The following is an 18311-nucleotide window of genomic DNA, read 5'->3' on the forward strand; positions in this document are numbered from 1 at the left end:
GTTTGTAACAAAGTAAATCTATTTCAAACAAATGCTCTTTTGTGAAGATTTGAGAAAGATTCGATCAACATTTAAATGTGTGTTTATTCCAGGTGCCATGTCTATGCAGTGGTGCTGCATGCTTACTGTGCAGATGTTGTCCCAACACCAACAATTCCACTGTAACTCGATTGGTCTATGCCTTTCTTCTTCTCCTTGGCACGCTTGTCTCTTGTATAATGTTGGCACCAGGAATAGGAGAACAACTGAAAAAGGTACTACCATAATTGTTTTTTACAACTTTGAAATAATGTACATCTTATAAGCCACCACAACATGTTTTTAATTCACGTTATGTTTTCCTTTGCTTCTGTTAGTGGTTCTAACTGCCCATGTTTCTTTCAAAAGAAGATCCCAGAATAGCAACAGTTGCCTCTTTTAGATATATCTGTCGCTATAATTTCTGAGTCTGTTTTATGTATGCAAACATATTACACAGCTACTTCGCAACACACATGTGCTTCACTATTGTGCTGTCATTATGTTAATCAACAGTAATCAAAATATGTGTACCTAGGTAACCCACAGTAATACATGGAGAGTTACAAGGCAAGGAACGTCCAATGTTGGCCCAAGACAATTGAAGCCTCTACAGATTTTTAGGATAACTCACGACTGTATGAATAATTCCCGTGTACTTTAACTGTATGTAAACATATCCCGTGAGATATGCTGCGTGTCTAGCATGAATCTGCCTTAGTTATACCACATGGCCTAAACTCTATGTAAAGCTTTTATAAGCACTATTACCCAACAGGCGTGACACTTATTGAATAAACATTGGCAAGGAGAAATTCTTGAGGAAGGATTCAGAACTAGTACCCTTTAGATTAGACACTGAACGTTGTCAAAGTTGTAATAACCTGCTGAACAATGTGTTAACCTACTGAATTATATAACTTAATAGCTTACTTATTCACTGGACTATTTTATGATATAATGGAAAAAGATTGCCTGTGTAAGTTGATCTAATTCTTTCTTTATATGGTTGAATTAATTCAGTTCATATAGCTATGTATAATTAAGTTATTCAAAGCACATCCAAAAGGTTAAAAAAAAGTTAGTGACACACATTACTTCCTCTTCAGTTTCTTTATTTGACAATATTTTCTAAAAGGGACAATTTATCAAGCCTGAGTTTTGTAAAGATGCCACACAGGGGTATGTTTTCTAAAGTGGAAGGTAACGATGTTATCTACTGACTTTGTTTCTGAAAACAGTTTGTTTTTTAACTTACATACTCCTTCTAATTCAATCATAACCTCCTCATACAGACGTTTGTAAGTCCTCACAGGGCCTTGTTGTTTAAATATTTATTTTGGGCCTAGTCTATGTAGTTGAAATTCTCTCAGATATCTGAAATGATCACCCACTTTGCCTGTGCAAAGAGTACTTAAAAGGTACATATTAGTATGAATATCCCAAATGCTGTCTGCTACAGAATATTTACAAATAAGAATGTTATCAAAGGTTATTTCTAAGTGGTACTGGCACAACACAGTCCACCTAACAGTTTTCCATATCATTTTGTGCTATTAGAATTATTAGTTGAATGTAGGAAGTTCCCAGGCCTTTGTGTAGTGAACTTATTTGGCATTTGATTGCATAAGTCTCATTATAGGAATTCTACTATAACTCCTTCCAGATACACTGCTCCTTCTACAAGCTAACACTGTTTGCAACTTGTGCTTCTTTGCAAATGAAGCACTCTTCAGAGTAAATCTAGAGAATGTTTTTACTCCATTTTTTAAATTAAAAATGAGATGCTCACATTGTGACTGCCATGGAACACTATTTATTCCCCGTGCTTTCGAAATGACCATAGCAGCTATCATGAAAGTGTAATCCAGAGGCATATTACCACTGAGACCTCGATCTCCAGAAGCAGCACTCAATTCACTATATTTATTTCTTTAGTGGTACATACTGTATTTTTTATTCTTGTAATGTAAAACAGGTGATCATTTTTGTGAAGAAGAGTTTGTATAATATGTAAAAGACATGTAGAATAGTGGAAGGACAGAGTGAAGAATGATATGGGAGGCATATTGTTTTGTAATGGTACAATTGTGTCTTTGTGGAACTCTTTCCAATTTGAGGAAATAGGTTTAAATACTTTGAAATTTCTCATAGGTAACTTTTTAAATAAATACATTTAAATATTTGCTTACAATGCATAAACAAAAATTAAATAAGTAAGTGACCTTAAGCGACACCATTCTCCATAAAAATATCATTATTTTACTGTTTGTGAAGGACCCTTCGTTTGGGAAATATTTAAAAGCCATCTTCAGTCTGTGTCTTTCTGTCAGTCCAAATGTTGGGGAATTTTCTATTTGCAAAAACATTTCCAGCAAGATATTGGCAGACAGGAAAAGAATATGGCTCGGTGATCAGGAACATTCCAGGAGAGACCATGAGTGTGCTACTAAAGGCTTAGGGCAGCTGCTGTCCCACGTCCATGCTTTTGGAGTCCACTTTTAACAGCATTCCTTCCTCTCCCAAAGATTCAAGAAAATGGGGGAGAACCTTGGCACCACAATTGGCTATCAGTGATCGCTTTGTATTTATTCTGGTGGTGGACAAAACCCAGATGGAAGCCATTTTGTTTCCACACCAAATCCATGGTGACCGATGTCCCTCGGCTGGGAATTATAACTCATGTTGACCAACTTCTGGTACCGGAGCTGTGGTTCTAAAAGGAGACACTGTGTCGCATAAACATGTTGATGACAGATATCTTGAGAGAAAGATCATTCCCAAACCCCCTCCTTCTCAAACCCCAACATAGTTCTCTTTTCTAGTCTGTTTCCCTTTTGGATTTAGAGATCCGGAGCTCAAAATCTAGAAGTCCACTTTTCAGGTCCATGTATTTGTCAAGTTTTCTTTTTCATCTTTCCTGGAAAGCAGCATTCCTAGTTACCCTTACTTCAGCATGCATGGTTACTGCGAAATAAGCCCTGTGTTCCAGTAAACCTTACACTGCGTGCACTATAAATAAGGTTGAGAATCCATCCACTATTTACCATTAATCTGATTTTTGGTTTCCCAATAAATCAAAGTATATTGCTTACGATGTTTTTGCAACATTCATTTTCACCAAATGAAAAATAATTATCTCTCTGTACCCTTGATTCAAAGGGGCATTTTTGTTCTTGGCTATTCCAACATTCCATCCTTCTTCACTTCTTGGTTTTCTCCTGTCTGTTATCTAGACAAGACTATTAGATAGGAAAATTAGAAAATACTAAACATTGTTTATTTATGGCATAATTTGTACAGGATTAGCAACATCCTAGCAGTCTATAGTTGCTGGATTGCATGTTTCATAGTAGTCTTTTATCAAAAGCTTAAATCCCTTTCTGGAAGGCCTAGTACCTATTCTACTGGGAGAATCATAGCTATGTTCTTGCTTGGACTGATCTGGTTGTAGAAATGTGTATTGTATTTACCAGGCATTCAGCTCATACCTTTTCAATGCACTACTGCTGTATACGGAGTCAAGAAACTGTCCCCTCTTGGTGCAGGGCTTTTCTTTTAATCCATTTTGCTTAGCTGGCTGTAAATCCTTCTCTTATCACCCTTTTCCAGTTTATTGTTCTCGTTTCCAACTTTGGTATGATGGCCATAACGGCCTGTTCTAGTCATTGTTCATGTGTTACCCTGAGGAGTCCATGGCGAAGAGGAGACAGGTACTTCATGGATTGTTGACCAGACTGTCTGGGATAACAGAGAGGGAAAGATGGTCACTTTTGAGATAGCACTGCTTGTTCCAAGCTTCTGATTGAACTGTCTCTCAATTAATGTAGCGCTGTCTGAGATTGGCCAGTCTGTGTGCGAAGCTATGCTGCTTACATGCTCATCTTCTGTCATGCTTTTCTTATAGAAAGGGGGGATTAAAAGTGCTTCTGGGGCTACATTCTCAAAATTATTTTTTTGAGAAATTTGGATGGCTGTCTTTAAAAAAATAAACTAAAATTTACCTTAGACATGCATGTTAGAAACGAGGAAAGTTTTTCATGTCTTGTCAAGTAGAGAGATCTCGCACCTTAGCAGAGGTATTGTATTGTCTGTTTATAAAACGAATGAACATTCTGGAGATTTATACGTAGGTACCTTTCCTTTTGCTGCCCCCACTAAGTGTATGGGGTGAGGGAGCTTGTGTAAGGGACAAAATAGAATGAATGTACTGGTCTGTTTTTGTACTGACATCAGTAAGTTAATTAACTGTCATATTGGAAGGAATTTGCATACAGTGTGCCACATCCATTCAACCGCATACGAAGCCAAATAAAATAAGGCTGCTTAAAAAAGAAAGCCAGACAGTTGAGTACACACATACTTTTAATTATTAGACGTTCAAGGGACACATCTGCTGGAAAATCTAAAATATGACTTGAGACTGAATGTGGACTGCAGAGTTCTCACACCATTATCGCAGCTTCCTTGAGCGTGTTTTGCAGTGAGCAGGGAATTTCCCATGTATGACTCACCAGCTGGCACAAGAGCAGTTTCAGGCGAACGTGGATTCGGGTTTATTTCGGCTGCCTCAAGCAATCGGGATTCCATTGTGAATTTGAAGGATTTGGAAAGTACACCCTACAAGTGATCGGCAGTTTACATGTAAAAGCAAAATAAACTAGGACTTATAAATCAAAGGTTTCTTTATTTTTTACAGTAAAGAAACCAAGTCGTAAATTGATAAGGTGTGTTGGGAATGTGTGCAGAGCGGGATTCTTTGTCTTTACGAGCTTTAAATTACCGGGGCAGATTCTCCTTTTAAACAACACGGCAACAGGGCACTAGGGCAGGGGTGTTTTGTAGCGTAAGTAAACGGCATTCTCGGGTTTCCAAGTGCCAGTAGCGTTCATACTCCATGCCAGATATTTAGGTCTTGGTAACAGCTTTTGTTGTTTGTTGACCAGCCTGTTGTTTCCAATTAATTAAGTATATAACCTGTGCTCTGGGTCAGCCTCTTGCTCATTATTGGATGGCCTCTATATTCTTGTGGTTGTCCCGCCCAGGAGAATATTGGTCTCACAGTGTTCCGATTGGATGGCTTGTATCATTCAACTGCATATAAGAGAGGACTATTTTTCTTTTGGAGCGCTCCATGGAGTGTGTTTCCTTTCTCTCTCTTTCCCCTTTCCCCCCCGCAAGCCTTTTTTGCATCCCCTACAGCATGGGTACTCACAAACCTTCTCTCGGGGCCGAAATTTACAGTGTGGTTTGTGGCCAAGGGCTGCACCGATGGGGGCGGGGTCAGAAGGGGAGGGGGCGGGGCTAGAGCAAGAAATAACCTAGGACCATGAGGTTGAACACAGCCCCCTGCAGTGGACGCATTCGTCCACTGAGCTACTAGGCCCGGCATACACATATCTCTCTCTATCTCTTTATCCCTCTCTCTCTCTCTCTCTCTCTCTCTCTCTGTCTCCCTCCCTCTCCCTCCCTCTCTCTCCCTACCTCTCTCCCTCCCTCTCTATTCCTCTCTCTCTGTCTCCCTCCCTCCCTCTCTCTCCCTCCCTCTGTTTGTCTCCCTCCCTTTGTTTATCTCCTTCCCAGTCTCCCTGCGTCCGTCTCCCTCTTTCTCCCTCGGTCGGTCTCCCTCCTCTTCCCTCCCTCTGTCTCCCTCCTTCTTTCTCCTTCCGTCTGTGTCCCTCCCTCTGTCTCACTACTTCTGTCTCTCTCTCTCTCTCTCTCTCTGTCTCTCTCTCACTCTCTCTGTCTCCCTCCCTCTCTCTGTGTCCCTCCCTCTCTGTCTCCCTCCCCCTCTCTCTCGCTCTCATCCTCTGTCTGTCTTTCTCCTCCCTCTGTCTCCCTCCCTCTGTGCCCCTCTGTCTCCTTGCGTCTGTCTCCCCGTCTCCCTCCTCCCTCCCTCTGTCTGCCTCCCTCTGTCTCCCTCCCTCTGTCCCCCTCTGTCTCCTCCGTCTCCCTGCGTCTGTCTCCCTCTGTTTCCCTCCTGCCTCCCTCTGTCTCCCTCCCTCTGTCTCCTTGCGTCCGTCTCGCTCTGACTCCCTCCCTCTGTCTCCCTCCGACTCCCTGTCTCTCTGTCTGTCCCTGTCCCTGCCTCTATCTTTGTCTCCATCACTCTCTGTCTCAGTCTGCCTCAGTCTGTCTCTGCCTCAGTCTGTCTCTGCCTCAGTCTGTCTCTGCCTCAGTCTGTCTCTGCCTGAGTCTGTCTCTGCCTCTATCTGCCTCGGCTTCTATCTTTGTCTCTGTCTGTCTCTATCTGTCTCGGCCTCTATCTTTGTCTCTGTCTGTCTCTATCTGTCTCTGCCTCTATCTGTCTCTGTCTGTCCCGGTCTCTATCTGTCTCTGCCTCTGTCTGTTTGTCTCTATCTGTCTCTTTGTCTATTTGTGTATGTGTGTCTCTACCTGTCTCTGCCTCTATCTGTTACCTCTATCTGCCTCTGTGTCTCTATCAGTCTCTTTCCAAACAGGAAGCTTCCCAAAACGCCCTTTTAAAAGTCAGCTGGGAAAGCTCTTACAGCTGATTTTTAAAGGGCCTTTTGGGAAGCTTTCTGAAGGTGCCCTTATGTCACAGAGGCAGGCAGTAAACACAGAAGATGGCCGCAGGAGCATACGTAGAGAATACCTATTTAATACGTATTCACTACGTATGCTCCTGTGGTCATCTTTTGTGTTTACTACCGGCCATGGAAACTGCAAGGCAAGGTCCGCGGGCCGCCAGTGAAGGCATGTAGGGCCGCTGGCGGTCCGCAGGCCGTACTATGAGTACCAGTACCCTACAGCCTGCTCCCTGCTAGTTATTTCTTTTGTTTTTCCTTGCTCTCTAGTTTTTCTCTTCACCTCATCCACTCAATTGCTTGGCTCCTCCCCATTTATAGATATGCCACTCCTCACCCTTGACCCTCCCACTGTTATTTGATTTTTAAATGAGGACCTGGCAGCTGCACAATGCTGCCTTGCTGCCAGCATCCTTTCTTTATGATTCCCATTTACTGCCTAATGATGGTTTATATTTTTTAACTTACTGTTCTAACCTAGTCGCCTGCAATGTTATAACAGTAAATTAAAAATGGCCACCATGTATCTTGACACTAATGAACTCGGGCATTATGATGTATGCATAAATTGCTCATTCATCAATACACATTGCATAGCACCGTTCGTTGGGTTTTGTTTAGAAATAATTTGGCATTTTATAGCCACAACCTATTGGCTTTGCTTATGTTTTTTTCTTTCCATTCAGTTTTTTTGTGTCTCTATTTATCCCAATATAATATGAGAACTACAAGTCTAAGAATGTAAACAATAAACCTCCCTTGAATGAGCTACTCAAGTATGGACCTCTGAAACCAGAGAGCTCTTCATGAATGAGAGAAGACGACACTGATAAAGATGTGTATTCTCTAGAATAAAATACGGAAAGAGAGAAAACAGTGCAGCGTATAGTGGAGAAGAGTGTATGAGAGAATCTGGGCAATTGGTGTTTACCGGAAAGGTATAACCTTGTCGAGGAAGATACGTTTTTATCGAAGTGTGCAGTCACTTATGTTCCTTTGCTTAGAGCAGATATGGACATGGAAGACTTGCCTATTTCGGAGAGCAGGAATGGATCCTGTTGATGGTGCTGTGAGAGGATGTCGGGTTCTTGGTCTTCTTGGGTGATTAGATGTGGCCATTTGTGTATTTTTGTTAAGTCTGCCAGTCTCCCAGCTACAATAGGTTTCTTACCAAGCCCAGTTGGCATGGGATAGACCGGCTTAGGTAAAATGTTGAAAAATGACCCTTTGGGTGAATCCCAGTGAGTACCTACTGCTAAACCGTTTTAAATAAGAAATATGAAAACAGAAGGAAAAGAAGCAAAAACGTAAGACAATAAAACTGAAAGATGATTCCCTGTTTCTGCAACATGAATGGATAAACTAGAGTTCATTAACAGGGAGTTCAAGCTAGGTGCATTGGAGCTGGCTCCTAGCAGTCCAAAAGGGATCCACACTACTTAATGATCGATCCGGTCACTACAAGTGACTGAAATTCATGTGTGAGATTGCATCGTGGGCCTCCAATAACTTGTTTTTGTGGGTTTACTCACTCGCAGAGTGAAGTGTTCTGGGAAAACTATAACTATTCTGATAGAAACTCCATTCTTTACTAAAATGATACCTGCAGCATAGAAACCCAGATGCAGGACAATACACATGCCTATCCCCTTAAGCTGTCCGTCAAAAACCATTAAAATCCACATACCTGAGCCTAGTCCACTGTTATGTCTATATTCTTTAGTTTACAGACCATGTTCGGTACTGCAATCCGGTACAAATTCTGAAGCCTTTGCTATATGTCTATTTACTGTGCTAGGTGAGCAGCAATCGTGATAACATTTGTTTAATTACAAGAGAAGCTTAGCAGAGCAAAGCAGACAAAGGTCATCGAGCAGGAACAACCAGTAGTACCCGCTCTCCTCCAGCATCCACACAGGAGGATCTCTTCCTCGTTCCATCGGAGGAACAGTTGATCTTCAGTCAGGTTCTGCTCTACGTTCAAAGCTTATTTTCTGCTTATTAAGAGATTGTAATGCGTCATGGTGTGGAGTCCAGCTCACGGATGTTAACAATGGGGCATTCCTCAGGTTTGGGAAGACTGGTACAGAAGCAAACAGAAATATCAGACCTCACCAAGGAGGCCAAGTGGGAACAAACTTATTAGACATTCCTTTCCTCATAGCTTGGCTGATTCATCCTGTTTTCTGCAGAATTAGCTGGTGTGGATCATCTGCATCCTGCATAATGGCTAGAAATGGAACACGTGTGTGTATGAGTGAGACTGGTTGCAGTATTTTTCCTACGTACCGTGAAAGACAACAAACCTCTAATTGCAGATTCACAATTAATGCACCGTTTTAACTGAATGCTTGTTACAAATGCTTTCCTATTCCATCATCTACCTTGCTGTTCTACCAATCCTATTTGAAATTTCTTTGTAACAATTAGCAGAAGAGCCACCTGTAGAGTTATGCAGAACTTGGACTTGCATGTCAAACTCTGTAGAAATAGAGGAAAAACCTCCAAATCAAATATGCCTGGTTACATACAGCTCACTTCCAGCAGGCCCTGCCATATATATGATAGAAACACTGGAAGGCTATGAATTGCTGAGCAACAAACATTGAATATTATATTACTCCCATGCGACCAGATCAATCCTTTAGGATCCTCTGATATTTTAGTACCATACATACCTCTTCCACGTCCTGTGTGATTGATGGTATCTTCTTTGATGTTGCACTGTAACATGTATATCTTCCATCTTGTATCGTTCCTTCAATTGTACTTCATAAAAATGTATTATGTGTTCAGGTTGTATGCTGTCTGTTATTATAGCTACCTCCTTACTGCAATATTTATATATTATATTTGGACAGCAGGGTAGGACCTGACTTTTGAAAGAGTTTTTTTTGTTGCTGGAAATTTGTAAACCATCTTGTTGAGGTTTTCATCTGGTGTGTTAAGATGCCATAATTTAATTTTGATAATATAAATCTTCTTAGACCTTTACTCCTCATCACACACTCCTGTTTATTGTAAACAAGCCAATTTCCTTTTACTTTGTAAGTTTATTGCTTAGTAAAAGTTTTTTTGATGTTTTGGAGAGAAGACATTCTAGCTACTAATTTCAGCCTCCCGAAGTATTGACTAATATGTTATGCGAACTTTACCCCTCAAAACATGTTTGTATTTTATAGATGCCCTACCTTAGACATGCAGTTGGTGCCTTTGCCAAAAAATATTTTACATATACAGTTGAGCCTTCTTAATAGCATTCCTACCAGGCCAATGACCTAGTCCACCTTCTTGGTGTTCTGCAGAGGTTGACTCTGTTATATTTAATTGCCTGACTGGATCCTAACACCTCTGTAGGAGTTTAGATGGATCACATCGTGAACGCCTTTCCTATACCATCTTCCATGTGAGTTTACGCCAGACTGATATGACTGTGGCGTTAGCTGGGTAGCGTTTTATGGTATCTGCCCCCCAAATAAAATATGCATATAGCCCATCTGTCCCAGCACCTCCTTCTCAATCCGGAACGTGGGGTCTGCCAGCGGCGAGTATGCCCATTTGTTGACAATCTGCACTTGGGCAGTCTCATAATACTTTTGTACATTTGGGAGAGCAATACCCCTCTCAAAGACCGATCTCCACAATGTAGACATTTCTAAATGTGCTGGGCCGTCTAACCAGTGGAGGGACCACAACAAAGCGTCCTTAGCTTGGAAAAGGTATCTGGAATGCCAAATGGACTTTTCTGCATTATGTAGGTGAACTTCGGTAACGTAATCATCTTACCACAAAATTCAGAGCGGGTGGCCCTCCAGTGTTTTATGTCTCCCTCCAGTCTTCGCAGACGGGAGCCCACATTGTCCGTGTAGTGCATACCACCCTCCCGCAAGACAAAATTAAACTTTCATACCTATGCCTTACTACCAGAGGACTGCTAATATAATTCAATACTCCATAACATATTACGGGTGAACCGATCTGTTGTAAGTAAGCAAAGGCAGGTTGATAATCTTTAATATTCCCAGCCCATAAAATTGGGAGTAAAAATCTAAAGCACCAGGATTTATAAGGTTGTGCAAAATAGCATTAAGTGGACTGTGCTTTGGTTAGATGAATTATCGCAAGGGCATTTAGGGAGAGACCTAAATCAGGTGCCCCGTGCAGGACACGCAAACAAAAGTGTACAGTACTCAGTCGCAACCTTGTGAGATAAAATGTATATTGTGGGATATGCATTGGTACAAGATATGGCTCCAACCGTGTGCGCGTAATCGGTTTGGAATGAGTAATAACAGGTTGTACGTTTTTTGCCTTCTTTGCACAAACATTAGAGCAGTGGTCATAATACAGGGTTTTCACTCGTTCTTTAGACATAGCAGAAATCCAAACTGGGTTAGTAAAAAATTCCATAACACTTACTGGTTCAAAAGTCTACCTAATATAGTTCTGCCAGGGGTTCGCCCACATTTTCTTCAGTGCTAAGCAATCATTTAATACCTGCCTCGAGAAATCTGCTTTTGGAGTGCATCAAATCCTGAGCTATAACATTAACGGGGCAAGATGGACAGTGTCGGCTAGATAGTTCAAACCCAATTCTGCATGGCCTGTAAAAGTAGATACAGAACGGGGGATTGATGGAAGGGACTGGCAAATCTATTTTCTATATTCTGAAGTGATCTATATTTGCATATCCACAAACACAAGTGCCATAAAGTCCCACAGGAATACATTTACTTTTATATATTTGAGTAAACTCCTTCATTGGCTTGGCGCCTAGCCTAGATGAAAAGTGAAAGACTGCTTCCATGGCTCCCTGTATATGTTGTGATCTATTTTTGAGTACATGGGCCCAGTTTGAGCAACTGTCGAAAGGTATCCCCAAGTCGTTAAAAACGGGACTCTATCCACTTGGACCCCTCTGATCAAGTGGCTCCTGCCTTTGTGTACTTGACCCAATGACCATTGAAAACGATTTAGAGTAGTGAACTCTTAAATCTAAATCGTGCATAAAGAAAGTAAAAGACTCCAAGAGTAACTGTAACCCATTAGCTGTTTTTGCAGTTAGATCGGCTTAGCTCGAATTAAGGATGACATGCAACATGTAGACAACAAATCTGTGGCATATCCTTCCTTTTGTTGATTAGGTAGGTCTTCAAACCATTTATGTAGATTAAAAATAAAGGTGCCAAGATGCAGCTCTGACGTACCCCTCTGTTAGAAATAATTTGTGATACATTCCCCATTCTGAGTGTAGTGCGTTTTAACAGTAGTATGACAATGCACGCATCTAAGCACGATAACAAGGGCCACTTCTACAGCCTCTAGCATACTCCATAATTTGGAATTATTTGTTTTATCCAATGAACAGGGGAGGTCCATTAATGCCAAATGTAGCGCACCTCTCCTATCTATAACGTATTTTCCGGTTATGAGCGGTTAATTAAGGCATTGCTCGAGTGTGTGTATCCCGGCCTGGAAACCAAATTGGACTAAAGAAATAACTTTATTAGTGTCTGCCCAAGCTTCTAGTCGAGAAAGAAGGACCGTCACCAAAATCTTAGAAGTTGAATCCAGTAACAAGATTGGTCTATAACAACTACGTTTGGTTCCCTCCCCTTTCTTGTAAATGGGCATGATAACAGCCTCCTTCCAAGATGGAGCCCTTGATTGATGTTAGGAGGACATTGGTGATTAATGGCGCCCACAGGTCTATATTGCCCTTAAAGAGACCCACCCTCACACCATCAGGACCAAGAGCATTGCCCACAGGACTGTTTTTTATTGCGGTAGACACTTCTTTAACCTCTATTGAAAGATTCAAGACTACAGCTGCTACAGAGTCTGCAGAAACCTTTTGACTTGCCTCTATTTTTAGAGACATTGTCTGAATCAAACACATTAGAGAAATGGGTTACCCAAGAATCAGCCAAAATGAAGCTTCATACCTTGGGGGTATTGTAGTTAGTGAAGAAAGGGCGATTCACAACTTCCCAGAACCTGCTCTGGTAATTTAACCTCGCAGCAGCTTCCAAATCGCCCCAGGTCTCCCACCTAATTTTTTTCCTTCCTAAGAATGAGGGCTCCTGTATAGACCCCTCTAGCAAATTTCATTTGTTCCTTATCTCTAGGGATAACTCTCAGTGCCTCTTTAGGTTTTTGATGAGCAGCAGAGTATGCAGTGTCATACCACATACATGTTGGAGAGCGCTTCTTAAATTTTCTAACTAACACATTTGAGACACCCTGGAGCAAAAAAGACATATCCGTTAATACCCAATAATGAATCCGCTTTGGTGGATAATCATAATTGAAGGGCAGCCTCATCAGTCTGAATTAGATCTTGAGTAAAAGGTTCAGGATTAAGTTTGCTCCTATTTAGCCTTAAGTCTTTATTGGCTGAGTAATTTAAATCTCCAAGCTCATTTAATTTATTGCTTTTACCTAGTTTCAAATTGAGTACTAATGAAAGTGAGTTATGGTGACTTGCACAGTCAGGATTAATTAACAAATCAAGAATAAAGACTGAGAAATCGTCAGAAATTGCCATAAAATCAATGTTGTTACCTTTACAATTTCCAAACTATGTTGAAAGTAGCAATCTAGACTCTGGAACCAGATCCATTACAAACGATAATATGATTTTTAGTGAGAATCCCATTTAGGGTTTCCCCATAAGGGCAATGACTGAAATGGGAAATGTGTTCTCCGTTCCTATCCATCAGAGCATAGACAGACTGTCCGCTAAATTTGCAGGCGCTAATAATAAAATCTCCTACCCACAAAATTGATACCGTACATTGTATCTTTGCGACGAAAGTCAAAATAAACTCATCAAGCTAATCAACAACCTCAGTACCCCTGTGTTAAAAGAATATTGGTCTAAAAGTTTATCAAAATCACATTCAAAGAATCCTATAAGGTTAAAAGTAAACTTTGAGACCAAGTGGAACAAAGTATTTCTTTAACCTTCATAGGTGACAAATATACTGACACCATTACTGCCAACCCCGCTCTCACCAGCCCAGCTGTAGAGAGAATTGCTGGATTACAGTAAGTATGAAACCCATCAACTGCACAGTGATCAATCATCCAAGTTTCTTGAAGGCATATTACTTCATATTTATTTACAGAAGTTAGCCAGTCTGGATTATTAAACAAGCAGCGGTTCCAAGAACGTAAATGAACGCCAGTCCCCAAGCGGGACCCACCTAGGGAATTGTGTTGCCAATCATATCATTTAGATGTAAGGACACAGCAAAGCAACATGTAGCGTTTGACATTGTTAAACCACAGCTCTTCCCAATTTCCCATGCAGGCATCTGTCAAACCAGACCATCTACAGAATTAAGGGCCACAAAACTGTCTATTTTTTCAATGTTAAAACCTCTTGGAAGTAACGTTCCCACAGGTGGCTCATGGACAATATTTGGATGACCCAACATATATGGCTTATAAAAGAACCCCAGTGGAAGAAACTGGATACCATCCAAATGATTGAGCAGGTGACTGAGTCGATTCAGCAGAAGTTGAACCACCCTGGGCTTTCTGAAGTTCACCATTACACAATCACCATTCAGACTTTCTGAGCCATATTTTACCCATTTAACTTTCCTATCTAGGAGGACTTCGTTATACAAATCATCAGACCAACCAGAACTTTTCCTCAGCCAAAAACTGCCTTTGATTTTAAATCAGGGTCCGGGAAAATTCTTTTCCACTGTCAAATAAGGCACACTTCTTTAAATCAATACATGGGGGTACAGGCTTGTTGTAAATGGAGGTGTACATTGTTTTCAGTGTCACTGGTGCCCCCCATTTGGCTTGCTAGGAAGAGGGTGGGATATAACACAATCGTTCAATTTATTGGCAGGTTGGAAACTCGTTTTTTGGAAATCGCCTAATAATGGCTGGGTGGCTTTGATGAAGTCGGCGGTCGTTCAGTTTTTGTGACTAACAATCCCAGGGTTTATAGCGTTGTCAATAGAAGAATTACAATAAAGGCAATGATTATTAAAGATTTGAATTTAAAGTTTATACTCCATTTTGTTCAGATGGCCCTGCATGTCCGAACAAAGCCTCTGTAACATTGTTTCCAATTTGTTGAAAATAAGTACAAAAATCCTGGTGGAAGGCTTGAAGAACAGATGAACTGATGCTAGCATTATCAAAAAATGATGTTATGAAATATATGCAGTAGTTTTACCTTTTAGGCAATGCACCTGCTTGAGTAGAAAAGAGGCCAAGCGGTCCAAGTTTGCAGAAATCCAATGAAGATGATGAATTTGACCTGGTGGTCATTTCTGAACAATTTCGAATTCACGCCTCTGAGCATCAGACGAGACGGGGGAAGGCTGTGCTGTTGGCATGCACTTCTGGAAAAAACGGCAGTACCTGAGCATACTCCTGAGATGTCCTAGAATAGATTACTGTAGGAGTTTATCCTTGCAGTGTTGTCTCCGCTCCGCTGGCGGGCAGCCATGTGCAGGAATTCACAAAGAAAATCTGCAGTTGAGCCTCTTTCAGCACTGTTTAGCTTTCTTTGTTGGAATCGAGGTTGGATGCGAACTGTGCGCTGTTAAGCTTTTAAAGAAACATTCATCTATTACCGTTGTGCCACACCTGCCGGATGCAACAAGTCTGCCTCTCCCTGACTCATCTCAAACCTTTCAGACTCCAGTTGACTCCCGAAAATGCTTTTCAGACCCCTTTGGCTTTCTATCCAGTTCCTCCAACTAACAGGCACTTGTGTCCACCACTCTCAATAACATCTCACATCTTCCCTTTAATAATTCACTTCAAGTAGTCTATTTCTATTCAAAATTCTAGAATAAATGCATGACATCTCAAGAGCACAAGAATCCTAAAAAGAAAAGGAAACCTATACTGCCTCATTTACCTCTCAACTATGATTCCAGAGTAGTATTCTACTTGCCATAAAGCACGTTCATGGCACGTCGAGAAAAGGATTAATAAGTGCTATATAAATACATATTACAATTACAACTGCATTTCCTCTCTCAAGCTCTTGTTCCTCGCCTTTCAAATTAGTATTTTATTAAAGTAACCAGAGCCAACTGTCCAGCTTCTCCCATGTATCCACTCTCCTTATATTGTGTCTCTACTCTGATAATATATGGATACTTCCCGATGCCTGTAGTATGTTCTTCTTGGTAAGGTTTGGCACTTTGCCTCACTCTAACTCATACACATGCCTCACATCCACGAAAGCAAAACTGGAGGTTGCTCACTATCCTACATTGCAGAAAAGACTTCCCTGAACACATCAGAGCCTCGTCCTCACTTATTGAGTTCCGCAAGAAGTTGTCTCTTCAAACCCCTTGGGACCACATTCCTACACCCCTTGCCCAAGCGCCTGGATATCCGCTCGGATGAATAGTGTGCTATACAATACAATATAACATAACAAGGGATAGTGGGAATCGGGGTCATTGATGAGCTGGAATTGGTTGCCCAGAAAACTTGCCCCATCAGATGGGGTTTCACCAAACACACATATCCCTTGACATGGGGGTATCATCAAGTCACCGGGGCCTCTGGAATCACCTGGCAGACATGGTCTCATTGCTAGTAATCTGATTCACTAGCAGGTATATGGTTTTCATCCACTCTGTAGAGGTTAATGGCCGAACCAGGGTGGAGTTTAGGGTTGCCTTGGTTATTTATGCCCTTTTGGTGGGAGCATCAAGCAGCATATGTTTGTTTTTAACATTTCATGGGAGTCAGGACTAGCCGGACTCTGTCTCCTCCCCTGATGATGCTTGGAATACAGAATCATCGAAGTAGAGTGTGGGCCGTCTTCTGCTCCTGGTGGCCGCATTTTGTATGAAGAACCGTGGGGCATCTCTCAGACCAATTGGCAATGTATAATACTAGTGGTGTACTTTCCCCAGCCTAAATACAGGGACCTTCGGTGTTACTGCAGTACTGAAGTGTGAAAGTAAGTATCCTACAAATTCATAGACAGTCATCATTCAGGACAGATTTTCAATATCGGAGTCAAATTATCTTCTTGAACTTCAGCATAGGCAGGAATATAGTTAGATTGTGTAAGTGAATGAAAGATCCCTTTTTTACATTTAAGGTGATAGTGACAATAGTGTCCATGTCCTCTAGTTCTCCTAAAAGGACAAAGGAGAAGGAAAAGGACCTCCTGCAGAAGTAGTTAGGATGCTGTTGGTGGACAGGATGGGTGTGAGCATGGAAGCTGTAAAACACTCTTTTTTTCTCCGTTGAGGTGACTAATGCATTATTAAAAACATTGTCTTGGGTTAATGGGGAAATGCGTCAAACCCCTGAGTTTAACCAGATGAGTGTGGAAGTTAACTGGTTAAGACACTGGGACTCCTTGGTGTCTGTTAAGCTGTGGAAATTATCTGGTGCTTCCTGCTGAAGCATCTCTTCTTCTACTGTAGGTTGCACCCTAAGGAAGAGGTGACACTTGCAGGTGGTTTGGAGTGAATAGTTGGTTACCCTTCAAACAAATGACAGGTTTTCCCTTGTAGTGGGACCATAGTGCTTGGAGAGTATTATGCAATTTTGACATAACTGTGCCTACCTTATACAGCTAAAGGTCATTGTCTACTGAGTGATCGAAAAAAATTATTCTCATTAAAGGTGAAGTCAAAGATTGAAACATGCTGGACAAACTGGGGTTTAATGCCTTGGCGGCATTAATGGTAATGTTTTGTCATTTATAGTGTGGGACCAAGTGTGAATACCTGTCATTCCCCATGGCACAGTTGCAGCCCATCACTGGGATGTATGGCATTGCCATTAGCTTATCTAAGGGAGAGACCACCTAACTGGTAATTCTCCAACATAGAATCTTTCATAGATTCCAATGCTTGTATCTTCCCTGTCTTCATTGTTGAGAAGTTAGAAAAGAAGTACCATAGAAGTACACAGAAACCACCATAAAAAAAGAAAAACTTTGACATTCATCAGCATCTTTATGTAGGTCCAAACTTTGACCAATCAGAGACCATCCCTAGACCTCAACTCCCCAGTCAGAGCCACCAGACCTCAGATTTCTCACTCCACATCGTGTGTAAGGCAGTCTCCCTGAGCTCTGCTCAGTTTGTCAGTGAGTGAACTTTTGACCCTGCTTGAATTCATCTTAAGGTATTGTCTTTCTACCTTCTTTACTTCAAAGATGTCTGAGGGTTCTAAGAAGAGGCTTTTCGGGCCCTGCAGATCCTGTGGGAAGGCAAGGCTTTTTTTCTGAAGATCCACACAAAGACTGCCTTTATTGCCTTTACCCTAAACATACTGTCAGATTCAAAAGGCGATCTCCCCAGAAATAGACGTAAGGTCCCAATACCCTCAAACCAAAATCAGCGATAGCTGTGAACCTCTGTCTCAGAATGTTGCCTGAGGGGAAGTGGAAGACAAAATAAGAGAGACTGACTCTGGATACTGGTGCTTCTTTTGGATTTCTATTCTTGTATAATTCCTGAAATAAACAAACATCAATAACATTTTCCCTAATCTCCTTCTGAATAGTTTTTGTTTCTTTTATTTATAATTATCTTTTACCTCTTAGTGCCAGATATTTAGCCTCTCTCTTATATGTTCTGTTATTAATTTGATTTGATCAGTTGGTAAGAACCTATATGATATCACAGAGGAAGATTGTGATTGGGGAACTTAGTTCTTTACTGAAAAGTCTATTTAACTGCTTGCATTGCAAAATAAACTTCTGATGAAATTATCTCTGTCCTCGTT

At 41.2% G+C, this 18311-nt stretch overlaps 1 protein-coding gene across 1 annotated transcript in view; it reads left to right on the top strand.

Moving 5' to 3' along the window:
• Nucleotides 1-18311, top strand: part of LOC147665696 (serine incorporator 3-like) — a 122222-nt gene that overhangs the window by 29365 nt on the left and 74546 nt on the right. The window contains exon 2 of the mRNA XM_086949584.1: nucleotides 93-254. Coding sequence (XP_086805710.1) covers nucleotides 93-254 — 162 coding nt within the window. The remainder of the gene's footprint in view (nucleotides 1-92; nucleotides 255-18311) is intronic.

The sequence above is a fragment of the Lissotriton vulgaris genome, unplaced genomic scaffold (genome assembly GCF_964263255.1).
Source record: "Lissotriton vulgaris unplaced genomic scaffold, aLisVul1.2 SCAFFOLD_260, whole genome shotgun sequence".
NCBI lineage: Eukaryota > Metazoa > Chordata > Amphibia > Caudata > Salamandridae > Lissotriton > Lissotriton vulgaris.